At 48.4% G+C, this 25,939-nt stretch overlaps 9 protein-coding genes across 9 annotated transcripts; 5 read left to right on the top strand and 4 right to left on the bottom strand.

The window, feature by feature from the left end:
- The first annotated feature begins 2,589 nt into the window (after positions 1-2,589).
- Positions 2,590-4,519, top strand: K444DRAFT_586958 (MFS general substrate transporter). The gene is made up of 4 exons (XM_024878002.1): positions 2,590-2,884; positions 2,931-2,945; positions 3,137-3,538; positions 3,613-4,519. Exons 1-4 carry the CDS (start codon positions 2,645-2,647, stop codon positions 4,375-4,377), a joined length of 1,422 nt encoding a protein of 473 aa, XP_024739048.1. The 5' UTR covers positions 2,590-2,644; the 3' UTR covers positions 4,378-4,519.
- Positions 4,520-6,354: 1,835 nt separating this feature from the next.
- K444DRAFT_558877 (putative charged multivesicular body protein 5) lies at positions 6,355-7,654 on the bottom strand. The gene is made up of 2 exons (XM_024876849.1): positions 7,171-7,654; positions 6,355-7,111 (listed from the first exon to the last, which is right to left on the bottom strand). Exons 1-2 carry the CDS (start codon positions 7,234-7,236, stop codon positions 6,542-6,544), a joined length of 636 nt encoding a protein of 211 aa, XP_024739047.1. The 5' UTR covers positions 7,237-7,654; the 3' UTR covers positions 6,355-6,541.
- An 880-nt stretch (positions 7,655-8,534) lies between these two features.
- Positions 8,535-11,882, top strand: K444DRAFT_362857 (SAPS-domain-containing protein). Its single transcript, XM_024872199.1, has 3 exons — positions 8,535-9,378; positions 9,426-10,955; positions 11,002-11,882. The coding sequence occupies exons 1-3, from the start codon at positions 8,719-8,721 to the stop codon at positions 11,788-11,790; spliced, it is 2,979 nt and encodes a 992-aa protein (XP_024739046.1). The 5' UTR covers positions 8,535-8,718; the 3' UTR covers positions 11,791-11,882.
- Positions 11,883-11,961: 79 nt separating this feature from the next.
- On the bottom strand, positions 11,962-12,633 carry K444DRAFT_362862 (uncharacterized protein). Its single transcript, XM_024872200.1, has one exon. It carries the CDS (start codon positions 12,459-12,461, stop codon positions 11,994-11,996), a length of 468 nt encoding a protein of 155 aa, XP_024739045.1. The 5' UTR covers positions 12,462-12,633; the 3' UTR covers positions 11,962-11,993.
- A 2,214-nt stretch (positions 12,634-14,847) lies between these two features.
- Positions 14,848-16,080, top strand: K444DRAFT_586951 (SGNH hydrolase; the record flags this gene model as incomplete). Its single annotated transcript, XM_024878001.1, has 3 exons — positions 14,848-15,023; positions 15,321-15,364; positions 15,494-16,080. 3 exons carry the CDS (start codon positions 14,848-14,850, stop codon positions 16,078-16,080), a joined length of 807 nt encoding a protein of 268 aa, XP_024739044.1.
- A 327-nt stretch (positions 16,081-16,407) lies between these two features.
- K444DRAFT_611327 (uncharacterized protein) lies at positions 16,408-18,133 on the top strand. The gene has a single exon (XM_024879920.1). The coding sequence runs from the start codon at positions 16,568-16,570 to the stop codon at positions 18,065-18,067; it is 1,500 nt and encodes a 499-aa protein (XP_024739043.1). The 5' UTR covers positions 16,408-16,567; the 3' UTR covers positions 18,068-18,133.
- Positions 18,134-18,281: 148 nt separating this feature from the next.
- K444DRAFT_525498 (general substrate transporter) lies at positions 18,282-20,328 on the bottom strand (the record flags this gene model as incomplete). The annotated part of the gene is made up of 5 exons (XM_024874451.1): positions 18,282-18,604; positions 18,763-19,394; positions 19,571-19,640; positions 19,784-20,060; positions 20,110-20,328. The coding sequence occupies 5 exons, from the start codon at positions 20,326-20,328 to the stop codon at positions 18,282-18,284; spliced, it is 1,521 nt and encodes a 506-aa protein (XP_024739042.1).
- A 761-nt stretch (positions 20,329-21,089) lies between these two features.
- K444DRAFT_558866 (glycoside hydrolase family 95 protein) lies at positions 21,090-23,638 on the top strand. The gene is made up of 2 exons (XM_024876848.1): positions 21,090-21,100; positions 21,175-23,638. The coding sequence occupies exon 2, from the start codon at positions 21,289-21,291 to the stop codon at positions 23,605-23,607; it is 2,319 nt and encodes a 772-aa protein (XP_024739041.1). The 5' UTR covers positions 21,090-21,100; positions 21,175-21,288; the 3' UTR covers positions 23,608-23,638.
- A 32-nt stretch (positions 23,639-23,670) lies between these two features.
- K444DRAFT_651991 (glycoside hydrolase family 27 protein) lies at positions 23,671-25,535 on the bottom strand (the record flags this gene model as incomplete). Its single annotated transcript, XM_024885755.1, has 1 exon — positions 23,671-25,535. The coding sequence occupies exon 1, from the start codon at positions 25,468-25,470 to the stop codon at positions 23,671-23,673; it is 1,800 nt and encodes a 599-aa protein (XP_024739040.1). The 5' UTR covers positions 25,471-25,535.
- Between the last annotated feature and the right edge of the window lie 404 nt (positions 25,536-25,939).

Raw genomic sequence — 25,939 nt, 5'->3', positions numbered from 1 at the left:
GCCGCTTGCACGGCACAGTCCCGACATCTCCTGAGCGCGCGACAAAGCAGAGGTTCCTTTTGCTGACCTTCACAGAAGGAACCACCCGGAGTTCGAAGACCAGGGACGTTTCAATATATGTACGAAGGCCAGTTCATAATCGAGCAGTGTGGGCCACGATGTTTTGGCCAGCGGCAAGCCGCTACTCCTGCTTCCTGTTGGATGTTTGTCCACCATATCCATGGAAGCCCATCCAGATTGGGACGACTGGAGCTGAAAAGGGACCCCTCGAAGAATTTAAGGATTGACCCCACATCTTGGAACCCCCCCGCGCACATCTCCGAGACCTGATGTTTGATCGGATTAGATCGCTGCTGTCCGCGGGATTGGTCCGACCTCGGTAGCTCCTGGCGCTGTTGAGGCGGCTATGCTCTTTCCCACAGGTCCATAGGATGGTATGTCTTCGTCATGTTGACTTGGGGAGATGCTAATTATATCAGGACCCCAAATAGCCAGCGCTTCGAATGTCCTCGACCATTCCTTCATCCACCGACGAGCGGCGTTGCGCCGAACCCTTCCATCTACAACACCTGCCTCTCTTGATACCTCTGCGCGCGACGATATCAGCCTCGAAGGAAGAAAATTCTGCGAGATCCTGGAAGGGTGGATAGCAGACCATGCGATGATAAGGAAGCTGAGAGATGATATTCCGCATATCTGCAGACTGCCGAGCTATCGGAGTCAGGACAGGGTTTGGATGTGAGGTTAAGCACTGTTGAAATGACCGAGAAGGCACTGCTACGGACCTCTACTTGACATCGCTACCTTCCACGGATCCTTTTCCTGCCCGTGCGATCTCTCAGCAAATGGCACATGCAACGGACGTGGAGGGAAGGAATGTTGAACTCTCAAGCAACAGACCGGGTGCTCGATGCTTCATTCCCCTTGCAATGTGCGAGCCCCTTTCTCCCTCCCTTCCACAAGTTCTTTTGTCCCTCTAGGAAGGCTCCGTTCGTCCATCCCAAAGCTCATTTTGTCCTTTCGCACCCTAGGATGTGTTTGCCACTCGATTCGCTTTCTGTTCGTCGCGGGACATTCGAAATTGTCTCGAGTTCTCGTAGACACTGCGCTCGAGCAGTTGCTCCCCCAAGTCGATAAAAGATTCGCCGACCTTAGCCTAGTCGACTTTCCTTACCGTACACCAAGATTCCGACATCACCGAGGTGAAGGTGGAGGTGGCTACGCCAAATATCATGGCGGTCACCTACACTTAAGCAGCTTCATGGCCTAAAATTGCGACTCCTGTTAGCTCTGAGATCTGCTACTTGCTTAGATTTCTTCCTTCTTTCTATTATAAAGCAGCATTCATTTCAACTTCACCAAACAGACTGTATTCCTCCCAGGCATACAAAAGTAGCTCTCCCCCGTTTCCCATCTTTCTGGACACAACCATATTAAACTTCACTACACTATCAAATTTAAATGAAATAGAATGAGATACGTATGCGCTTAAGCGAACAGTCTTGCGCATGCGTTCATATAGCTCCTCTTAACCCCAAGAAGTCCCAACATCGACCGTACAGCAACATACTTTTGTAGAGATGTTGAAGGGACGGATAGAAATAGTGGAACATAGAGCAGAATTCGTGGGTGGAACAGATCTCTTGAAGATTGTGATCTCCTTCAAAAGCTTCGAGAGGCTTTGCGCAACTTGCATTGCCTTGTAATCTTCGCCAAAGATCCACAGGACTTAAGACTTCGCTCTATTCTGATGCAACCCACTAGAGTTAAGAAGGGTCAACAGAAACGGAACGGAGTATACAAGTATTGGGACAAAATTACAAGCTGTGGAGTGGGGATGACTTGAAAAATGTCCGGAACGAGGAATGGCTGGAATATGTGAGCGTCGGCGGGGACGGAGAATATATGGTGCGCACGGTATTAGGCCCCATATCCTCTGTTTGTAGAGTCTGATAAAGACTCAATTCTCGTCTCCCTCCTGGCCTGCTTTTGTTATTAGTTTTCAATATTCTGAGAGCACTTTCTATTGTTAATGGGACACGTCAATTTGGTTTTAGACTTGCAATTGAACCAGCAAATGCACTTGCCGGCATAGATGACTCTCCCAAATTGGGTCCGATGTTCAAGCGTTTGAATGTCCAGAATTAGCCTGGACATTAAGAAGTTCTCCCTTGAGTCTGTTATTCCTGCAATATTCATCAGGGATAGGAATGTAACAGTCGGTAAAGGGCAGCATTTTCGCGTGCTAGACGAAAACACGACGAAATTGGTACATTGTTAGATGAGAAAGTGTGGTGTGACAACCGAAAGTTCTTGATTTCGAAGACCACGCTGACGGAGTTTCCGGGCCGGTCCTCCAGACATGCAGATCCTCCACATATTTTTATATCTGATCGGCGTGGCCCTCTGGGACGCATAGTAAAGTGGGATGGGCACTCTGATTTTTGCCTCTCGGGGCCTAGCACTTGTTACGTCGTCAACCATGATTGGCGATCCCGGTTAAACTTCGGGGCGACTTCATGAACTTGCCTCTCCTATTTCTATCCCTTTTCAACCCCATCTTCTCTGAGTCTTTCTAAAGCAGAGCTGGCTCAATCCTCAGTCTGGAACAATTTTCCTCGGCCTTAGACATCCTTAACGCATCATGACAAGTTCGGCAGTGACGACTCTAACGGTTAATGAAGAGAATGAAAAAGATGTAATTTCTTCACGGCCCAATGATAACTCTGGGGAAGCAGTAGAGGATACCAAGGAAGAAGGCCAGGATCCCACGGATGAATCCACCAAGTTAGAACGATGGAATTACCCGAGGATCAACATGTACCGGTACCTCACAACACTTCTTTGCTTTATAAACATGGGAATGAATGATGCTGCATACGGTGTAAGTCTTCCCGGAACTTGGAGAGGACGATCTAACACTCCTAGAGGCTTTAATACCTTATGTAAGAACCACCTCCTGTTTTCATTCGACTGTTACTTTTGATTTCATTCCACACCTCTACTTTTTTCATCTAAATACTGGTCTTGCTTTCATCCATTTCTACTCCTGCATTCATTCCTTCTGTACTTCCTTGAGTTCAATGTTGGGCTTCACCTTGAGCATCTCTCTTTTCTCTTACCAACTATCTTACAGCTTGAAGTCTACTACAACGTAAACTACACCATCATCTCACTCGTCTTTCTGGCTCCCTTTCTCGGCTACACACTCGCCGCGTTCCTCAACAACACAGTACACATGCGCTTCGGTCAGCTTGGCATAGCGATCATTGGACCATCTTGCAAAATTATCGCCTACGTAGTAATCTGCATCCACCCGCCCTACCCCGTTCTTCCTGTGATTTTCATGTTCGCAGGTTTCGGGATAGGGTTGGCAGACAGCGGGTGGAACGCCTGGATTGGGAATATGCAGAACGCAAATGAGATGCTCGGAATCTTGCATGGTTGTTATGGACTAGGAGCGGCGATCAGTCCGTTGATTGCTACGGCTATGGTCACGAAGGCGCATTTAGTTTGGTATAAGTTTTATTATCTAATGGTATGTCTCCGTCAACCCGATTTTAGCACTGAATCCTGGACTTCTCATCCAGATTCTCCAACTAACCTCTCCAGGTTGGAGTTGCAGTTCTAGAATTGGTCCTTTCTATTGTCACTTTCCGGAGGGCAACAGGAGCCATCTATCGCGCAAAAAACCCTGGGACGCATTCTGAAGAAGGGCATTCACGGACCAGAGAAGCACTGCGTAACAAAATCACATGGCTCTGCGCCATCTTCCTGCTCTTATACGTCGGGGTTGAGGTTTCTCTCGGCGGCTGGCTCGTTACCTTCATGTTGAAAGTTAGGCATGGAGAACCTTTTGCTTCAGGTCTCGTTGTGACGGGATTTTGGCTAGGTTTAACATTTGGACGGGTGATCCTCGGGTTCGTGACAGGGAAAATAGGAGAGAAACTTGCGATCGCAGGCTATCTCCTCATTTGCATGGGACTTGAGCTCTGCTTTTGGCTCATCCCGAATTTTGTTGCAAGTGCAGTGTTCGCGGGTTGGCTTGGGTTCTTCCTGGGCCCATTATTTCCCGCAGCAATTGTGGTGGCTACAAAACTTCTGCCGAGGAGGTTGCATATTAGTTCGATTGGATTTGCGGCAGCCTTTGGAGGAGGTGGTGCTGCAGTTTTACCGTTTGCTGTGGGGGCGATTGCTCAGGCAAAAGGTGTGCAGGTTTTGCAACCGATTGCACTTGCATTGTTCGTGGCTATCTTGGCATTTTGGTGCTTATTGCCCGGAGGGTTCAAGAAAAGGGGATTGGAAGAAGTGCAGAGACAAAGGGACGAGGAAGCGAATTGCGGGGCAGATGATGAGGGAGGAGGCCTGAGTGCGTAAAGTAAGGCAAGGTGCCGAGAGAAGGAGGAAGAGACTTAGTATCGCATAGCCACAGGTCCGGAGGAGATATTGAATTGGTACGGAGGGCGGAATAATTATGGAGGTAAATCAAAAGTAGGATAGAATGCAAAAGTACCTTGCACCTAGTTCAAACTTTGATCCCGTGACACCAACAGGTGTTTCTACCACTGCCTTCGATGCCCGACGAAAGGATTTGCCAAACATACGCGCCTACCCAACTAAATCTTCCCCCACCTTCTTAACAATTCTAGAGGTACCCACAATGTAACGAGATTAAAGACCTCTACACTTTTCTTGCCTTTGTAACAACCCCAGTCCCAATTCTACCCTTACTATCGACAAGACCATAAGAATCTCAAGGTACCACCTTGAAGCCGCTCTTCAAAATTAAGACCCCTGCGGGAACTCAGGGTTTCATCTATAAAGCTGCTACAATCGAGAAGACCCAGCACCCGGCTATCATAAGAGCAACAGTTGCTAAGCAAGTCTCGGATAAGAGCTTCATTGAAAATACCCTTCCAATGATATTTTCTTTTCTAAATTCCTTGCACGTGATGCTCAATTAGTATAAGTGTAGCTATCCAGAGAAGTGCGAGGCCGAGAGATATCTATTTTAAGTAGCACAGCGTCATACCTCCAATCCAAACTTTACCCGACAACCCTGACGTTCCATTGGTTTAGGAAACAGATAATTCGCTATTAATGCCATTACGATGGAAATGTATATACCAGCATAGAAGTAGCATCTCGTACTCGGGCTCCTCAAAGTTGTTCCCCTTGAATACGAGATGATATTTAATATACTCGTCTCATGATCCTGATTAGAATCGACGGATGTGTTTGTGGCTCCTATTGAGTATAGCAGGGGGGAAACACTTACTGTTAGAAATGGATTTCTTTCTCATGATTTCATTATTTGGATCAGAAGAAAAAGGCTTCTGAAAAGTTGTTAGTATAAGAATCAGCCAGCCGAGACAGGAAGTAGTGCCATTGCGTTCATGGACATACGCGATTGAAGCAGATATTTCAAGTTCTAATTATCATAAACAAAATCCTCGGCCACGAGTTCAAGGCTTCCCACTCGTTATCCAAAGATCTCTGGGAAATTGGGAGAATATCTTGTTCGGGAGAGGGTTTCGTTAAATATTCTCAGAAAAAGTAATCAAGACTACTTTGTTGCACTTCTTGGCACACATGCAGAAGTATAAGTTGGCAACTAATAACTAATATAGGACGGAGTTTCATCTCACTTTTCAAAAGGAAGCGAATTAGCTGCTTCGAAGTGCAAGAAAAGTTCGAAACGGGAGTAGAGTGAATCTGAATTCTTTCGCAGATGTGTACTATTGATTTGGAGTTGTGGGAGGTACTTGGTAAGAAGCTTGAATGTTCTCTAATTCGATGAATGATCAGCGAACCTAGGAGGAACTTGACTTTAAATGGCAGAGTAGAATTGGAAACATGAAATTCCTCTGTAGGGATAGGGCGGGAGGGGGAGCATCTTTCAAGAAACGGAAGAGAACTGCTCAACAGGCAGGACTGGAGGAGAATTGAGTGGAATAGCAAATCCCGCCGGGTTTTGATACGCTGAAAGGCGTTATGGGCTGGATACTCATTGACACTAAGCGTTGAAGACTAAGTGTTCATAGAGGGACAAGGAAAAGAGTTGCCCATGCACACTTGCATGGTAGCACTCTGGACTGGAAGAAAAATCCTGCTTATTAGAATATCAATTGATATTTCTCGGGTGTAGATTCTGCCAAAAGTCTTCTGGCAGGATGGGGAGGGCTTGCAGGCAAAATTAAGGAAGGAGGTTCGAGATTTGCAGCAGAGTCTCAATGCAAACGAAATCGCTGGGCTCGCGAAATGCACACAATCTCGCGGTGCAACCGTCCCTCGGGCTGCTGACTTCATAGCCGAGAATCCCCATAGGAAGAGGACCACTAGTTTTATGAATAGCACGCGGTTTTGCAGAGAAATGATCTCTCGGATTTCGAGAGATGATGCAACGATTGCTTGCAAACGATACAGAGCTGAAGGGGATATCTGAGAGTATTCGTTTCTCTCCAAAGTACAAGAAATCTTCGTACAATGCAAACCAGTTCCAGCGCCAACCTCCTTTCCCATTGCACCTAACCCAAGTCCCCTATCCGGCAGCCTCCTTGACTTGATCTGTCTTCTGGGGCGGCTCATCAATAAACTGCGGCACTTCGTCCACCATAAAACTTGGCGTGCTCTCGGCGCCCATATTCTCAAACTCCACTTCCTCTCCCAATGCCTCCAGTTCCGCATCTAGCTCCGCCTCATCCACATCCTCTGGAATATCATAACTCCGGCTTATGCTCTCCTGTATATCATTGCCAATATCCATCAAGTCGGCCATCTCATCCTGCATCCGCTCAATCTTATCGATATTGATCTTGCCGTATTGTTGTTTCAGGCTCTTATTCGTCTGCTTCATCGCATCCACCGTTGTCATGACGTTCTTCAGGTTATCTTGCATCATGCCCGCTTGCTCCATGTTCCAGGATTGTTGTTGAAGTTGATCTCTTTGTCCCTCGTACATTTTCCGCCGTTGCAGAACCTTGAGTGCTTTTTGTTTGATGGCGGTCTTGCCGGGGCCGTCGCGCATCTTGGAGAGCTTTGTTTGGTAACCAGTGAGTTCGGCGTTAATGGCGGCGAGTTTGACGTCGATTGAGGAAACGCGTTCGTCGACCTGTGGATGTTAGAGGGGAGATGACCGAGAGGGAGGAGGAGAGGGAGGGGGAGAATTACATTGGATATGGCGGAGTTGAGTGTGGGCTTGGGTGCCGAGCTCTTCGCGCCGAAGAGGCGATTCATCTTAGCTGATTCGTTTGTTGTGGTCTTGAGTTGTTTTGTTTCTGATCTGATCCGTAATTAGTCCGCAGCGTGTGATCAGAGATGTGCCACCCTGTCCTCCGCTGCGCGCAGGTTCCAAGCTTCCTTGTGCCGGGAGAGAAGGTCGAGGGCCCCTTCTGTTGTACGCAAAGAAGCCGACGGCTGTACGTGTACTGGCTTGCGCGGCTCGCGGTCCGTTGTTTCTCTCCAGAAGGGCCGTGTCTCGAGGCTGAATCCGGATGGCGGGCTGTTGTTTTGGGAGATGCGGTCGCTTGATGGTAGGAGTGTTTCTCCGTAGGCTTGGCCTGTTGTTTGAAGCTGACGTCCAAGCTTCTTCTCTTCTGAACACGCCGCTGTGTCTTGTTTGAGATGGACCCTCGTGGCTGGTCGTAAGGCTGCCTCGTGTGCTTGATCCCCAGAGCTTCCCTCCCAATCATCGTCATTACCCCAAGGCCCGAACAGGCCTAGCTCTCGGTTAATCACGGGTCACGTGGAAAGAGCGTGCGTTCAGGTTCTGCGATCAGTCAGCGACTCACGACGCTGCACAGAACAATCACTCCTGCACGACGTGGCAGTCGTGGGGCCAAGACTAAATGCTGCAAAGGATCCTGAGGATATATATCGTGAAATCAAAATCAATTGCAAGAGCCCTACCACCCCCTTTCAATTCCGTGTCCCCCTCCCAAACCAATTAAAGGGGCCCAGTTCTTACAGTCTCGCCCGCCCACGCTGCTGCAGGGATTCGTCGGGAAGCAGACGCCAAACCCAGATCATATCAGCAAAACCTCGCAAGAAAACCGACATCCTGCAAACCACCACAACACCGCGTGCCTCATCGACGACGACTCCTCTTCTCCAGCCCATTGTACTTCTACGCCTTCTCTTCTTGTTGTTCTTTTGATACCCGCTCTTTGGATCCCGTCGTCGCCTTCTAATCCTCGCCGGTAGCGCGTTGCCAACTCAGTTCTGGTCTTGAGCCTCCACATAAATCCTGTCGCCCCCTCTGATCCTCGGCACACGACACCATCGACCCTTCTACACTGTACAATACCCATTGAGCATCTCGGCCATCTTCTGTACGCTTCCTTCCCCTCATTGCAGCCTCGCGGACGCACAGGCTGCGCGCAGGGCTGAACCGGCCTTGTTTAAGGCATCAATCGGCCTCCACAAGCCACCATCCCCAAGGCGAGCTCACCGCTGACTCTCTCCTCTCTCCCAGTGTCCGCAGCATCTCTTTACGAATCACGACTCGAGCATAGATAGATCTCTGCCCCGCGCATCTCGACCTCGACTCTACATACACAGACGTCATCCTTCGTTCGGGAATATATTTTGCGACTCTTGTAACGACCTCAATATACTCGCATGACCATTTCGCAACCCCTCTGCGGCCCCAGAAACGACATCTCCCTCGATCCGCCGCCATCTACCCGGTGGCAGACGAGCGCTGTCACATAGTTCAAGATGTTTTGGCGATTTGGCGGCTATGCCACCGTCTCTGCAATCGATACCCTCCTTGAGAAGCCTGAGGTCACTCTTGAAGAGCTGCTGGACGAGAGTGATCTGATACAGGAGCTCAAGCAACACAATACAAAGCTGATAGAATATTTACGGGAGGACAAGATCTTGGAGAGATTGCTCGAATACGTTGTTGCCCCGAAATTGGAGGTCGTCGCATCTGAGAAGCCCGAACCTGCAGCAGAAAAGGAACCCGAATCAGAGAAGGGCAAGGAGCGCTCTTTTTCCAAACCTCAAGAAGCAGCCGAAGATGACGAGGACGAAAGAGAGAAGAAGCGGAATCGATACGCCTACGTTGCGGCAGAAGTTCTGTCTTCGGACAACTGGTCAATATGCGAGTCACTGATGGAGAACCAAGCTCTGTTGCGAAAGTTCTGGGACTTTTTGAGGTTACCTCCACCCCTTGATCCTTTACAAGCCAGTTATTTTACCAAGGTCAACGAGGCTCTGCTGGACAAGAAGACAGAAGAGATGCTCGACCTGTTCAAGTCCATTGATGGTGCAGTGAAGAATATGCTGCAGCATGTGGATTCGCCCATGGTCATGGACTTGCTTCTGAAAATAATAAGTTTGGAAAAGGCGGAGGGGGGCCAGGGAATAGTTGACGTATGTTTCGCGCATGAAGACGTGATTGCTTTGCTAACAAATTCCAGTGGCTTCATTCCCAGGACCTGATGCCAATTCTCCTCTCATTCCTGTCTTCCGAACACTCCTGGGCGACACAGACTTCCGCTGGCGACTTTTTGAAGGCGATCATTACAATTTCCGCGAACGCGTCGCAAAATGAGCAGTCGTGTATTGGTCCAAACGAATTAACAAGACAACTGGTGTCACAACCATGCATCGAGAAGCTCATTTCGGACATGTTGAAGGGTGGGAATCCTTTGACGGTCGGCGTTGGCATTGTTATTGAAGTTATACGGAAGAACAATTCCGACTACGACCCAGATGTTGGTTCGGAAGCAAATTCTCTGCCCTCAAGTCGGGATCCCATTTATCTTGGGACCCTCCTCCGGATGTTTGCTCAAAGAGTACCTGATTTTATGGAGCTTATCCTGAGTCCCAACCACACAATTGGAGGTGGAGATGGCCCTGTGAACATACGGAGGAAAGACCTCAACGCAGCTTTTGGTGGCAAGATCGAACCGCTTGGATTTGACAGATTCAAGACTTGTGAATTGATGGCGGAGCTTCTTCATTGCAGCAACATGGGTCTTCTGAACGAAACTGGCAGCGAGGAATTTGTGAAGGCAAGGGACGCTGAGCGTGAAAGGCTGAAAGCAGAAGGCAAACTCAGAGTTGCACCAAATCAACCAACTTTGTCGGAGGAGGATTTGACCATGAAGTCTTCAACGCAAACGCGACTTGGATCGCCTGATGGCACAAGGAAACTGGAAGTTCAGAATGCCTCAGATGATGACGGATTCGAAGAGGTCACACATGCTGCAGATCTCGGAGATGACGCCAAGGATGACTTCGATGAGAAGCCAGAACCGGGAGAGGATCTTTTGACCCCAACGAGCCAGTCAATACCGCTATCCTTCATGGACAAGGATGATGAGGAGTTTGTTGACGAGCCGTTAAGTTCTCCCCGCCTGAAGACCGAGGAGCTGGATCACTCTCATCTACACGATCCCGAGATGGCCGTCATACCTTTATCACCTACAAAAGATCTTTCAAATCAAGTCGACACTCTTGATCTCAAGGAGGAAGACACAGCAATGACCTCTCCACCGCCATCAGTGGATACACACGCCGAAGATAGCGCCCCCTCTTCTCCTGAATCGAGCAAGCATATCCAAGAGCCATCCAAGGAGTCAACCCCAAGCTCCAAGGCAGAAGATGAGAAGTCGACTGGACCTGAGGTTTCATTACGGGAACTCACTCCGGCCATTGAAGCGACGGAAACCCGTCCTGAAGATGTACCAGCGCCTTTATTCGCCAAGAAATCCGAACCGTCCCCTGAAGTGATACCAGTAGCCGAAGCACCTGGGGTTGCCCAGAGCGTGGAAAGTCTTGACACGACAATGGGAGAAGCTGGTGATAGCTCCAATTCGATCATGATGGGCAACACAGATGAGCATAGCCAGCAAACACCCCCGGAGGAAACTCCAAGTGCACCTGTAGTTGGGGATTTCCTTAAGATGCAGTTTGTGGAACACAAAGTTGTTCCAACCATATTAGTAAGTCCAAACGTTCGGCTCCGAGAACCACAAGTAACCGTCACAGGATTTCTTCTTTCGATTCCCATGGAATAATTTTCTACATAATGTAGTCTATGACGTTGTACAACAGGTCTTCAATGGTCCCATGGACCGCGGGTATAATCGGTCTCTTGCCATCGACCTCTTCGAGACGGGAGATATCACGATGCGCATCGTCGATGGACAAAAGAAGAGTGATGAAGCCCAGGCGAGAGACAAGATGCGCCTGGGATATATGGGCCACCTTACTCTGATCGCCGAAGAGGTCGTGAAGTTCACGGAACGACATCCACCTGAGTTACTGTCCGAGTCAGTCTTGGAGAAGGTAATGAACGGCGAATGGATTACGTACGTTGAAGTCACTCTCGCGGAGACGCGAGAACGAGATAACGCCATTCTGGGCGGAGTCAGACCAGATATGTCTGTTGGACCTCGGCAAGCAGTCATGAACGCAGTCAATGCAGCCAACAACTTCGGCGGAGCTTCATCTGCGTTGGCCGAAGCTGGTCTGAACGGAGGAGCTGGACTCGATAGTATCGATCTGGCGAACGGCAACGGCACAACGGGCTTCACGCTCAGCGGCGGAACTCTCAGCGGATTCGGAAGCTCGAGCGACGAGGAAGACGACGAAATGGACGAGGACAACGACGAAGAGGGTGGGAGGAGTAACAGTGGCGCGGCCGAAGTGGGTGTTTCTGTCCCCTCAGCCCCCAATCTTGACAAGTTCGACGACGACGAAGTTGATTATGAGTACTTGGAGCAACTTGATCGCGAGACCCCTCTGTTTCCGGAGGGTGGAGTCCCTGGTCAATAATGTTAACTCATGTTTTCTTGTACACTATCTTTCCTTGGCGGAGAGCTGGCAATACGTGCGAGATGGTTTCCAGAAATTAGATGATAATTTCGAAGCCCCCGTCTCCTGCGATCCATTGATCGCTCGTCTACTCCATTGAGTGGACTTTGTGTGAATTTGAATTTGGAATATCGTGGACTAATTTTCAACCCCTAGTTTTCCCGCTATATCTCAACACCCTCAACAACTGTCGCAACAAGCTCCACCTCAGCCTCAGACCTTGAACCGCCTTCGGCGCCACCGCCACCACCTCCTCCCTTGAATATTCCGCCCTCGCGAGCCCGAAGACAACTAGCTGCTCGACTGGCGCTGCACTCGAAGCAAAATGCATCCGAACCCATACCAACCGGTAGTGAGAACGGCGATAAAGCCGAGCAGCAACATCGGAAGAACTTGAACCCCTTTGCAACGGAGGAGGACGACGACTCTGGGAACGAGGATGAAAATGAGCGGGATTTCTCGATCGGAGACCTGGATGTTGAGGTTGGTGCGAGGGGATTACCTGGTGGTGGAGAGATAGGGGAGGATAAGGGCAAGAACGTGAATGTGGGTACTCCCCCTGCGATATCTTCAAGCACCAACACAAACACTACCACACCCCTGGGCATTGGACGTGCCAGTTTCCCCAGCATGTGGCCCTTTGGCGCCAGTACTAGCCCTAGTCACAAAGGAGCAAGTTTCGCCGTGGAAGGGGGAGTGGACGACGGAGGAACACACGATAATCAATGCCATTTCAGAGGTTCGAGTGCTAACGGCAACGATGTGCAGAGCGATGAGAGTGATTCTTCTAATTCTTCTGACGAGGAACTTGGGTATGGAGACCGAGAACTTGAAAGGGAAGGAAGGGCAACGGAGTTTGGGAGTGATGGGCAGGGTGGGAAGAGGAGGTTGAGTGTTACAACGGAGGCGAAGAGGAGGACGAGTCTTGAGGATGACGACGATGAGGAGGATGGGGTTGTGCACGTTGGGATGGAGGTTGGGAAGGAGATTGCGGGGGAGAGGGAGGGGGGGGATGATGAGGAGTTGGTTGAGATTCAGCATGCGGAGATGCAAGGCGTTGAAGGAGAGGCTGTGGGGAGGTGAAGTGGGGAAAAAGTGTACGATATAGTTACATTGGGATTGTACAGTAGAGACACATGGTATATTATCGAGATTCTACAGATGTCGTTTTTCGTGACGTTGACTTTGAGTACGTTGTAGCTTGAGAGATTTAAGGGGTTGAAGTTCCAAGTGGGATAGCAACTTTGGCTGTATGTGCTGAATAGATGTATTGGTGTCTTGAGCTCTTTCACTTCTCTTGCTACAACATCATTCAATGACATGGTTTGGATCTTGTGCCTGAGTGTTGTTGAATTGTAAGATTACCAAGAAGCGAGGTACATCGTGGGCCATCTATTCTTCCGGTTCGCGATTAATACCTGGAACTGGACTCCCTTCATTCTCAACATCATCATCGTTTTGTACTACTCCCCTCACCACTTTGCCCTTTTGGTCCCGTGTTTGAGCTATCTGACGGAACAGTTCTGTGAAAGAAAGGGGTAGCAGCTTAGCCGAATTGGGAAGCACCAGCCACACTCGATGACTGGGAACGCCGTGGGAGAAGGTGGTGAAACATAGGCAATGATGTATCGGGTCCGTTTCTTTCGGGTGGTGGCTGAGCACTTCGACCCTGGCTCAGCTGATATGTTATTGGCAACTGCATCGCATGCTTTTCAATCGACATCAAACATTCTGTCGCGACATAGGATCTTCGACCAGGCGAGAAAAAGCCACGAATCCCAAATGAGCCCGAGATCGAGATTCAAATCTTTCATCAACAGAATCAGCCCCAGAGATGCGTGATTGGAGGCAAATGCTGCGACTGGCTGGCTTGACCAGGAGAGTCAAGTCGACGAGGAGCCCCACCAAGATACACAGTAGCAGCGACTGCAGGGATGAAGGTTTGGGTTCGGATTTGAATGCTTTAGTATCAACTAAACAGCCTGACAACGATCTCCCTCTGTGTCAGTCATGCTGTCGTATCCCATTTGCAGAAAGGCCGACGTATGGTAGTCGCCTTGTACACCATGAACGCCTTCTTCACCGCTTTGTCGAGTCGCTCATATCCTCTTCAGACTCTTGCCCTCTGTGATCTCGATATAGCTATGGACTTTTGAGAAGTTCGAAGGTGCCTCTCCCCTCAGATCGGGTAGATACCTATTACAAAGCTGTGGGAAATGCCCATGAATTTGAGTTGAAGTGTTGGACGCTTTTACAAGCAAACCACTCTTCACTTGGCTGACGTTTTGAGGCACACTTCAGCTCTCAACCTAAGCCGTATCCTGATAATCGGGCTGCCTCCGCTAGCAATTTGTGGCGCATACCCTTGGCACGAGGACAACCCGATAGAATCGCCTAATAGGGAAGAAGAGGTTAAAAGGGCGGTATACAAATGTTATACTATTTTTGAGCTTTTTGTATAGAATTCTGGCCTTTCTCGTAAAGTTAGGGAGTGAAGCGTGGAGGACTATGCATATGTGTTTTTTTATGCAGGCATATATTACATGCAGGTCTCTCGTAATATCTATTAACTCTATTACGGCATATTCAAGCCTTAAGCTCTCTTAATTCTTAGGAAATACAGAACTCATAGTATTTGTTATTATAACTAGAAATAGAATATAAAATATATATGACTTCAGGTCTTATTATATAAAATCAAATAAGAGTAGCTTATATTAAAAATAATAATATATATTATATTACTAATTGAATATAATATTCTTCGCTAACTAGATACTTACTCGGCTGCTATAATTCAAACTCATAGCCGTGACCGCTAAGCGAGGCGCTATATCCCAAGATGGAACGCTAAGCTGGAAAAGGTAGCGCTGTTAGTATAGTCCACAGCGAGATCGGTATGTGGGGTTGCACCCCCTCCCATTCCTTTGTAGATTGTCTAGTTTATTACCACTTTCTTACTATTACGAGAATATCAAAAGTACTGCAAAGCTCTCACAAACGATCATTCAATCTAAGATGTCGACCATATCGGAGATAGCAAAAGTCACCGTTGACAAAATACTACTTTTCGGTGACTCAATCACCGAAATGAGCTACAACCAAGAATTTGGCTTTAATCTCGCACCGGCACTCCAACACGAGTATTTCCGCAAACTCCAAGTCGTGGCTCGTGGCTACGGTCACCAGTGGGTGTCAGAATTGATGGCGCACAGACCACAAACCACCAAAAAGCTACCATCTTTATAATATTACAAATATACAATACTCTTATAAAATAAGCCAATTTCAAAGAACAGATTACCTTTGAAGCTAATAAATAGTATAAGTAAGATATATTAATAATTGGGTTATAGAATATTTGTAAAGGTTTAGTATAATTATATCTTTTAAGTAGACTAGAATCTTACCTATAAGGCGAGTTTAAATATAAATTTAATTTAATTAAAATAAATAAGAGAGTATATTTCTATTATGATCTAGAAATATAGATTGATTTTGCTTTACGTTGTGACTTTATATTTTCTTAAAGTCGGTGACTTTGGTTGAATTTTGGTGAGGATTTCGCTAAACTGGGGCGTGCGGCATCAATTCTGACACCCACTGGTGGGTGGCTATACCACCGAACACGGGCGTTACATCGTTGGGCCGACCATGGATGCAGAGGAAGCTGGCGGCAGCATAATCAGGCTTATGACCATCTTCTTTGGCACGAACGATGCTGGTGTTGATGCGGTGTCGCTGGAGAGGTTTGCAGTTAATCTTACATTTATTGCCAAAATGGTAGTTGGGCGCGAAATTCCTCTCATCATTGTTGGCCCGGCGCCAATCAACGAGTACGTGGACGTTGCGGGGAAGGTTACGATGAGAAATCTAGAGTACTCCAACGCAGCCTCCAAGGTTGCAAGTGAGCTTGGGGTACCTTTCATTGATCTTTGGCATGCGTTTCTAGAGTCCAAGGGCTGGATAGAGGGAGATCCTATTCCTGGCAAAAGGGGAGACAAGAGTGGGCAGACCTTGGACGATTTACTCAGCGACGGGGTGCATTTTACTGGCAAAGGGTACAAGCTCTGGTACAATCTTTTGTTTCAGACCATCAGAGATAGATATCCAGAGTTGGGGACTGAGAAATTATCGACCATTCTTCCGCATATCTTCGATGTTGATAATTCGGACTTGCCTGCCAGTCTGTGGCAGGATGTGAAGGAGGAAAAGCTCAAAGTGGGCACAGAGATCAAATCAGAGTTATGAAGTGACTATCATATGCTGCTCTGGACCATGATTAAGCAGGGCTAGATTATGGGAATTGTTCTCTCTCTTTTCTCCAAAGCTCAATCGTCCAATGTGCCCCTCGTGCCCACTGCAGGCCGGAACTTGACTGCTGTACAATGGTGCTGGTGACGGGGTCCGCCAACTGACTCATCGATTTCCGCTTTCACGAGTTTGGTTGAAGATCTTTGACCTCCCTGACCTCCTGGCCTCCCCCTGTCGTTCCTCGTTAAAATGCGGGGTATGGAGAAAACGGCGACCCGCCGCCCTTCATTTTCTCCCCTCCTACTCCGTATCACACGTTGTTCACTCTATTAAGCGCAACTTTGATGTGCGCCCCTCATATCAGAATCATATCTCTAATGATCGACCAGCCTCTGCTGCACCTGCCTAGCATCCAGGCTTTTTACTGCCTCCAGCGTTCACCTGGCCAAGTTTGACTGCGCCTTGCTCCAAAGCTGTTCCCATAATGCCGACGCCCGCATGTGACTGCTGCAATATCAGAAAGGTCAAATGCCATGGCGACTATCCATGTGCTCGTTGCATTGACAACGGCCTCACGTGTACCTTCCTGAGACGGCGACGGAAGAGCGGACCTCGCAATATTCGACCAGGGTCCATGGTAAAGATATGGGAGGAGCAAACTGTGTCGGCACTTCTCGCCATGGAGGAAACGCACTCCATCGGACCATATATGCCTGGGCCTCCTCCTGTCCCCCATCGAATTCCACTCACTCTTCTGAGCATTCCTTTGCGAATGTATGGGGAGAAATTATACGGCATATGGCCACTGCTCAATGCTGAGAATCTTATCCAGCGACTCGAGGATGACCCGAGTAACCCTGAGATCTACGCGCTTGCCACTGCACTTTCTGGAGCCACTTTGTCGAATTTAAATCAAGTTATAGTCCACAAATCGCTCATGGAACCCCTGGTAGCGGAGTCATTTATCACGGAGGCCAAACGGGTACGCTCAACGTTTGACTACATGGAACCGGTCACACTCAACACAACTCTTACATCATACTTCCTACACATTTTCTATGGTCGGCAGCCGTTACGCACGCAAACAGCCATTTTCTACATTCGAGAAGCGATCACATTTGCACAGCTATACGGCATGCATATTGAGGATTCTTATTCACAGTACCCCATTAAGGACCAACAAGTTATGCGAAAGCTATACTTCTTGCTTTTCATGACTGAGCGATACCTCTGCATCAACGATGGTATTCCGACTGTTCTTGAGTCCATTAATCTGCCCATTACCGAGAACGAAGAAACTCCTGAAGTGGTCTCAGGATTTCTCAACCTCGTCACGCTATTTAGCACTCCTGGCACGGATTTCTTCAGCAAATGGACTTCACACAGCTCAAACGTCTCAATCAACAGGGAACGCCTATTGTTGATACAGCACGCATTACAGCGACCTTTGGAGAATCCCGATTATTCCAACGACATACAAAAAGTTGATATTATCGTTTCTCAACACTGGATGAGGTCGTTAGCTTGGAAGCTATCAATACAATTGGGCTATGTGATGCTGAACAGCAAACGAGAAATGAACGTCACATACCCTTTGGAAATTGCCCAAGATGCGCTTGGTGGGTTGTCCAAATTTTCGCCTGAAGCTTTTGAGGCACATGGGCCGGGAATGGAGGTGAAGATATATGAAATCGCCAATGTGCTGGCCGATTCTATTCTGTGCAAGCCGGAAGAACAGTCTTCCCTGTTGGTTGGACCTAGGGAAACGCTTCAATGTTTGGCTGGGATCTTGTTCTCCTTTCAAGTCAACAACCCAGACTTGAGGAGTAAGCTGTCATCGAAGCTTGATGTGATTCTTGGGCGATCTATGGTCCCGCGTGGTATCGATGCGGCTGAGAAGGTCAATGAATTCGAATGCGATGAGAATGGATTCTCACCGAGTTTGTTTTTGCCAGTGCCTGACGAGTCTCTAGTATTTGCATGACTGTCCGCTCCCGGATTTTCGTATATAGAACTATAGGATTATGAGACACTTGAAGTTATATCTTCGATGTCAAAGTTCATTCTTCGTAGTTTGAGTTGCAGCAGTGAATGAATAGATTTATCTCATTGCTATGGAGTTTCATCAAAAACCGGGGGACAAGATCAACAGGCATATCTCTGTTCAGACAATCCATGTACAGCCAACCCAGAAAGCCTTAAACTCCAGGGACGATATCATCAGCATCCTCAATAACATACGCCTTAAACTTTCTAGCCGGCGCCTTTCGCTCAAATAAAATATCCAGCTCCTCATAGGTCCGTCCCTTAGTCTCTGGAAGACGAAAAATGCACCAAATAAGAGAAAACACTGAGATCCCTCCGTACAAGAACTCGATCTTGGCACCTGCATTAGCTGCACCGGGGTTCAGCAAGTAAGGCCCAACGACAGAAGTAGCGAGACCAGTAATGGCGTCAATCACGGTTGCAAGTGCAATGGTCTTGGATCGAAGTTTGGTCGATGGTGTTTCGCAGACGACGACTATTCGGGATCTCAGAGTCAGAATCGCTTTATATAGGGTGACTTAAGAGAATTGGAACTTGATTTAGATGTTGTGAGCCTTGACTGAGAGTGGAAGGAATTCTCCCAGCTCTCGAAATGATATAAAATAAGGAGAGAAAGGAACTAAGAGGACGAACCGTAAGTAAGTGGACCTAGAGTCATCTGCCAAATGAACTGCAACGCGATGAGCAGCGTAGCCTGAGCCCACGCATAGTTCTGGTTCGTGGAATAGTCTTTTGCCAGACATATGAAGGCAACAATGAAGAGTATCGTCACAACAGTTGAAAGTCCGAAGATGTAGCAAGATCGACGACCAAAATAAATCAATGGAATGGCAGAGCACAACGTCCCCACAAAGCCCATTCCGTTGAGACCTACGCCCACATCAAACGCATGCTCGCCGCTAAGGCCAACCTGCTCAAAGAGATAGGTCGCGAATCCAACCGGATTGCCCGAGAAGTTTTGGATAACGAAGAGCAAAATGCAGATTTCCATACGGCGACGGTTATCACCTTTCCAGCAGTCTGCATATGTAGTGCCGACTTCAATCTCGTGCTCCAGTATGTCAGTTTGTACCATCATTGCCAGGGTTTCTCGCGTGTTGATGCGTTCATCAGGCTCAGAAAGTCTCTCGAGCGCCTGTTCTGCAGACTCCAACTTATTCTGTCGAATCAACCACCATGGACTTTCAGGAGCGAAGGGAAGGCCACAGAGAAGGACAGCCGGCCAGATCCACTGAAGGGCGAACGGAATCCTATAAGCCCATTGACTGTGAAACCTCGGAGTCAGCATTACTCAGTAAAAGCAGATAGGGGATGGGCTAAGCGAGGTTGCCCGAGCCTAACTGCGGAATTAGACCGCCAAAGGAAGGATTCACATAGATATTAGAACAGGGCTCATGAATCCGATTACAATATGGAAGGAATGACTCCAGGAAGTACGAACTCGAAACGATTAATGAAAGCACGCGTAACGCCCGTCTGAATAAATTGGCCCATGACGTAGCACAGGTTAACTGTAAAGATTCACAGTCAGTATTGCTTAATAAAGCTAGTGAGGGGAATTCTGAGCAAAGCTTCTCCTATGGCGCCCTTCGTAGCGAGTAGAACTCATGAATTTGGACAGGGCAACAGATGGATAACTCCGAGAAACACATACTATAGCCTGTCAGAAAGCCTCGCAGACTGAGTGGGAGGACCTCTGAGGCATAGGTGGTCGCAATAACGCAGTAACCGCCCCAGACAACCCCCGAGAGATATTGAGATGCTGTGAGGACACCAATCGTGGAGGCGAAAAATTGCATGAAGGTGAGGATGGCAGTGAGGATAAGACAGACAGCAAAAGTCTTCTTCCGACCGTAAATCTCCATTGGATATGAGACAATGAATGCCCCAATAATCTGTCCGACCAGGGAGCCCATGGACATGGCGACTTGCTTGAAAAACGTCAATGTTGGCCTTTGCGTGAAGAAATTGGAACATTACCCAAGCGGCGGGGATTTGATAGCCGTGACCCTTATAGAAAATACCAAAACGTTGTTGGAAAGCCGGAAGTGCGTAAAAGTTGCCCATGATCTCGATGTCGTAGGCACGCATGATTATCGAGAGAGAGATGAACATAGACCAGAAGGCGCCTCTTCGGCAGATCTTCATGGCTTCCCAATTTCCTATCTTATGCTCAGTCGCAGTGCCTCTCTTGGCCATGTCTCTATTTATCTCATCGAGCTTCCCTTTGGCCGCTGCTTCGCGACGCTTCTCCTCCGCGTCCAAATTGGAGGTGGTGTTCTCAATCATCGTGGTTTCCGTGGCTTTCTCCATCTGTGATAACAAATCGATGTGAGAAGTTGGAGGTGCTGATGTCCTACGATCAACCTAGAACTGGGAGATATATAGCTAAAGGTTGCCAGCGCCTGGATTGTCTAGGGTGAGAATCATCCCACAGTAATATTAATGTGCCTGGCACGAGTCTTGGAGTGGCCTCGAATGCACCGATCGACACTCTGCCGAGAATTTGCGCGCATGGTCAGGGCGAGGATTCCGGAGGGGAATCTTGAAAGATGGGGAGGCCAAATGGCGGCCTCCAATCTGTGCGCGTGATACCGTCATCTCTGTGCTCCGCGCCAAGAAGTGGAAATCTCATATCTGTAGAGCGACCAATACGAAGTGGTCTGTTGCGTAGCTATCCCCAGCTTCCCCCAGCTCCCCCAGGTTGAGCGCAGTTCGGGTAAGCTGATCTTGAACCCCTGGCCAACCCCGCCCGAGAATCCCGCCGACCCGTATTTAGAGCCGACGTTGACAGTGGATATCCCGCCATTTGTGTCACGAAGCTTCGGCAACCCCCATTTTACAGAGACAGGATTTTGCCAGCTAGGCAAACACGATCGCAAAGGGAAAACTTATGTACCGAGGAAGGAAGCCCCGCCAGTGTTAAATCTTGTCTTGGACGCCACGAAAATTCTTAATCGGAGAACTTTATGTACGTTCATGAACGTCTAGCCTCAGAAATGGGCGAATATCATGCAGCGTTTGGGACGCTGACAAGGTGCTCAGATACACAAACAAGCTGCGAGTTCCTCCCGCCATCATCACGTGCCGACGCCCCTTTCGAACGCTTAGATAACTGCCCCTTAACTACGACATAGAGTTTCGACAACTTGGACAGTTATGGCCGAGGCGCTGTGGTATAATGAGCCAGCCAAGGCGTGGAGTATGGGGCTTCCAATCGGGAATGGCAGAATTGGTGCCGTTGTACTGTCGGAAATCGACAAGGAAACCTGGAGCTTCAATGAAATATCTTTTTGGTCGGGCCGGTCTGAGCCATCACCCAAGGCTTATGGCGGCAAAGCTGCAATCAAGGAAATCCAAGCCCGATATCTTGGTGGTGACTTCACCGGTGGGAAGCTGCTAGCTGAGCAGTATCTGCAACCCCCGAAGAAGAATTACGGCACAAATCTGACTGTTGCCAAAATAAATCTAGCTTTCGATCAGTCATCAGCCGCAATTAGTAACTTCAGACGAGAACTTAGTCTAGACGAAGCTGTTGCAAGTGCTCAATACATGGTTGGCGACCATAACTACCGTCGGGAAACACTCGTTTCCAATTGCCACCAGATCCTTGTGTCCCAAATCAGCACCGATTCATCCCAAGGCATATCACTGACCCTCTCGATTTCAAGTGAGAATTCTGATTTCACCGTGGCGAGTATGGGAAATGCTCTCGAATTTCAGGCTCATGCACTTGAGAGTGCCCACAGCGATGGAAAATGCGGGGTACGAGGTCGAGGAATTGTCAAAATCACAGCGCCGGGGGGTTCAATACAGGTCAACAATGAAAAGTTGATGGTAAAGGATGCGAAATCCATTCTTGTTTTTTTGACATTCAACACCGATTTCAGACAGGCCAACAACAACTGGATGTCACTGGCTTTGGCGCAACTCAAACATGCACAATCATATACCTACGAACAACTCAAAACAGATCACATGAACGACCACCAGAGTTTGTACCGTCGAGTCAGCATCAATCTTGGAAGCAATGAACGCGCAGCATTGCCTACGAATGAGAGGCAATCCAGGTTTAAGGAAGCTGGGTTTGATGACCCAAGCCTCTTCGCTTTATATTTCCAATACGGTCGATATCTTACAATTTCAGGCACGCGTGCCAACTCCCCTTTGCCTCTCCACTTGCAAGGACTTTGGAATGATGGCGAAGCAAGTAAGATGAACTGGAGCTGCGATTACCACCTGGACATCAACACCCAGATGAACTACTTTCCTACAGAGATGGCTAATCTTAGTGAGTGTCACGCCCCTCTTATTGATTATATTGAGACTCTCGCCCAAGACGGGAAGACAACAGCAAAACAGTTTTACGGCAGCCCAGGATGGGTTGCGCACGTATTCTCGAATGTGTGGGGATTCACAGATCCTGGATGGGAAGTTAGCTGGGGTCTGAATGTCACTGGGGGTTTATGGATTGCCTCGCATATGATCGAACATTTCGAGTACACGCAAGATAAAACGTTTTTATCTGAAATAGCTTTCCCAATCCTGAAGAAGTCGGCAGAGTTTTACTTGGACTACATGACTGTCGAGCCGATTAGCCGCTGTCTCGTTACAGGGCCATCTGTGTCACCCGAGAACAGCTTCTTCACCGGAGATGCTAAGGATGGCGAGCAGCAGCTCTCCCTTGGCCCCACAATCGATACGATCCTCATCCGTGATCTCTTCAAATTCTTGATCAAGGCTGGAAGTCAATTGAATACGGATGCTGGATTTTGCTCTCGGCTGAAGGATGCTCTCACAAAGCTTCCCCCCTTCAAGATCGGGAAGAAAGGACAGCTGCAAGAGTGGCTAGAGGATTGCGAAGAGTCACAACCCGACCACCGCCATCTTTCACATACAATTGCTTTGTGCAGAAGTGACCAGATCACGCCTCGTCATTCTCCCGCACTCGCAGAGTCAATCAGAGTAACTCTCGCGAACCGACAAGCTCGCGCAGATCTGGAAGACATTGAGTTCACCGCTGCATTGTTCGGACTCAACTTCGCACGTCTCAATGAGGGCGACAGTGCCCTCGAGCATGTTGGCCATTTGATTGGGGAGCTCTGTTTCGAGAACTTGCTTTCGTACTCCAAAGCCGGAGTTGCTGGGGCTGAGAGCAGCATCTTTGTGATCGACGGTAATTTTGGGGGGGCAGCGGTGGTGGGTGAGATGCTCTTGAGAAGCAGTGATAGCGAGATAGATCTGCTTCCTGCTCTCCCCTTGAAGTGGCCTTCTGGTTTTGTCCGAGGACTTCGGGCGAGAGGCAATCTGGAATTTGATATCAAGTGGGAAGATGGAAATTTGACGCTGGTGACATTGAAGGCTTTCTCACCGGGCCGTGTGACATTATACTACAAAAATTATCAGGTTCACTTGTCCTTTTACAGTTTGGAGGTCATTTGGTTGAGCAATTCTCTGGAGTTACTCTCAAAGGCATAATTCAAGAAGCAAACTTTGAAGTTGGCGGAAGGCATATCTAAATTTGAATCATTTGAAGCTATTCTATGCGCCAAGGTGCAATAGTTGAGAGCCGTATTCGTGGAGATAAGCCGTGAATGTCCCTGAGACCACTGTCGAGTTCCCGTTCCAGGCGTCAGTAAATTTCCAATTCCGACCCGAAATTCCCAAGTCACTCAACGAGACCGTCACCGCTTGAACTCCAGTCAAAGATGTACCGAATCCACCAGCGCCCTCGTCTGGCCCGTAATTAGCCAAAATGACATAGGCTTCATTCGCCTCGCTAGGGCCGGCAATCCAAGCCTGCAGCTGTTGGGCTAGATTGTTGCCACTTCCAGGATTTCGAGGTTGCATGGGGTATTGAGCAGAGAAGCTGGCAACAGCAGCCGATTGCGAACTTGTCAGCAACTGCAATCCTAAAGCATCGAGCTGTGTAAGATCGGAGCCGATAATCAGATTGGCGGCAGCTCCAAGCCAGTGGTTCATGACGGTGATTCTTTGAGTGTCGCTGACCCCAGTAACATTCGCTGAGTTTCCAACGAAAAGATTGTCCATGTCAGGATACATTGTAATTGCCACGTTCCGTTGTTTCTGCAATGAGATGTATTGCCGGTAGTTGTCAATCGCACGTTGAACTTCTTGCCAAGCGACAAAGGTATCTTGTCCATAGTTATCGATATCCTGGTCAGTCCTCATTGACTCGGCAAATCGACTCCAGAGGGGAAGGTAAGTTTCGTTGCGGCAAAGCTTCCAAGATAGATCCAATCGAATTTGACGCCCAGACTGCTCTATTGCGTTATGATAGGCTTCTACAGCTGCGCTGTTGTTGCAAATCAGGTTTGCTCCGTTATAAGGGCTGCCAGGAGTGACAAAGTCAAGCTTAATCATGTCCACACCCCACGAAGCCCATAATTCAATCAAAGAGTTGTGCCATTGTTGAACACCATCCTTCGAGAAGTCCCAGTCACAAAAGGCCAGACCATCGTTGTTTCCAATCAGAACATCGTCAATTCGGATGTCTGTGCCTTTGATTGTTTTATTGGCGGCACTGCAGGGAACACCCGGGATGACGTAGACACCCATCTTGAGGCCAATGCTGTGGAGGTATTTTCCAAGTTCCACCAAATCGAACAAGGCAGTGTTGTACTGAATTCTTCCATATTCATCAACATCGTTCGTAGACCAACCGGCATCCAGGCTGCATAGATCATAACCCATTTGCTGGAATTCAGGTCGAGCCAGAACGGTGCATTGCTTGATCACATTACTCTGGTTGAAGATTTGCCAGCTGGGAGTTGTCGCAGGAGTAGCTTGGATACCCCAAGAATTCCATCCTCTCGCGGGACCAGTGAAGCGGTTGGCAGTCGGTCCGGTTTTTAAAATCTGTAAATGCCCTGAATTGGCACTTGGCTGTGGATAACATCCATTGATAATGGTATCGGTGCGGACTTGAACGCAGAAACCAGGTCCTTTTGTCGGTATAGCCCCAGTTGATGAGTAGCAACCCGACTCCGCAGCCATCCAGAACCATTGGCCATCATCTGTTGCCCAGGTTCCAGTGGTCCAGCCATCGAGGAGACAGAAGTCAAGAATGTCCTGAAAAGCAGTCGTGTAATCGCTGTTCTTTCCATTGAACGGTTCTTGTTGCATGTAGAGGTTTCCAGCCGCGTCCTGGCAGTATTCTTGACTTGTGTTTGTAGCAAATTGACTGATGCAGTTTTGAGCTGCCTGCATACATTCGGTCGTAAAATTCACGGATCCGGGGGGATAGGTTGCCCCACCGCATTGCCATTGGGCGGTGGCGCTGAGCGCCATCAACAAAACAACAATGAGTACTAAAGCCATTCTTTGTTTGATATTCTGAGAAGTTTGAAACGTTTGAGCACAAGGTTCAAATAAATCAATCCCACAATTCGAACTTGGCCGGTTTGTATAAAACCCGCTCTCGACTACCTAGGTTATGCTTCTGGGATGCTTTCGGTACCATTTTCGGGCATGGTGTCACGGGTACCTCCACACCCCGCCCTCCGCCAGCTTGATGATGGAGAAAGCCGAGGTATGGGGAAAGGCCAAAGACACAAGGCAGAAGGCAGAAGGCAGAAGGTATTGTCATGAGATACCACGCTGTAACGTTGCGGCCCAATCTGACATGATGATCGTCAGAAAGACCGTGGAGATCTTCGTTGTCGTGTGTATGATGCCTCGCTTCTCTAGGTTCACGTTTACACTAGACCATCCCAACGCCAACCGAGGAGTCCCGTCGGCCGCCGGCAGGATTCTCGGCAGACTAATTTAGTGCCTCGATTTCGACGGA

The sequence above is a fragment of the Hyaloscypha bicolor genome (genome assembly GCF_002865645.1).
Source record: "Hyaloscypha bicolor E unplaced genomic scaffold K444scaffold_55, whole genome shotgun sequence".
NCBI classification, from domain to species: domain Eukaryota; kingdom Fungi; phylum Ascomycota; class Leotiomycetes; order Helotiales; family Hyaloscyphaceae; genus Hyaloscypha; species Hyaloscypha bicolor.
Note: the sequence above shows the minus strand (reverse complement) of the source record. Positions and strands in the feature narration are given on the sequence as shown.

Excerpts from the sequence above, each read along its gene's own strand:
- K444DRAFT_586958 (XM_024878002.1), top strand. The coding sequence starts at position 2,645 with ATGACAAGTTCGGCAGTGACGACTCTAACGGTTAATGAAGAGAATGAA. Across the intron at positions 3,539-3,612 it reads ATAAGTTTTATTATCTAATG|GTTGGAGTTGCAGTTCTAGA; the intron begins GTATGTCTCCGT and ends TAACCTCTCCAG.
- K444DRAFT_558877 (XM_024876849.1), bottom strand. The coding sequence starts at position 7,236 with ATGAATCGCCTCTTCGGCGCGAAGAGCTCGGCACCCAAGCCCACACTC. Across the intron at positions 7,112-7,170 it reads TCAACTCCGCCATATCCAAT|GTCGACGAACGCGTTTCCTC; the intron begins GTAATTCTCCCC and ends TAACATCCACAG.
- K444DRAFT_362857 (XM_024872199.1), top strand. The coding sequence starts at position 8,719 with ATGTTTTGGCGATTTGGCGGCTATGCCACCGTCTCTGCAATCGATACC. Across the intron at positions 9,379-9,425 it reads GGGGCCAGGGAATAGTTGAC|TGGCTTCATTCCCAGGACCT; the intron begins GTATGTTTCGCG and ends AACAAATTCCAG. Across the intron at positions 10,956-11,001 it reads AAGTTGTTCCAACCATATTA|GATTTCTTCTTTCGATTCCC; the intron begins GTAAGTCCAAAC and ends TAACCGTCACAG.
- K444DRAFT_362862 (XM_024872200.1), bottom strand. The coding sequence starts at position 12,461 with ATGCTGGGGAAACTGGCACGTCCAATGCCCAGGGGTGTGGTAGTGTTT.
- K444DRAFT_611327 (XM_024879920.1), top strand. The coding sequence starts at position 16,568 with ATGCCGACGCCCGCATGTGACTGCTGCAATATCAGAAAGGTCAAATGC.
- K444DRAFT_558866 (XM_024876848.1), top strand. The coding sequence starts at position 21,289 with ATGGCCGAGGCGCTGTGGTATAATGAGCCAGCCAAGGCGTGGAGTATG.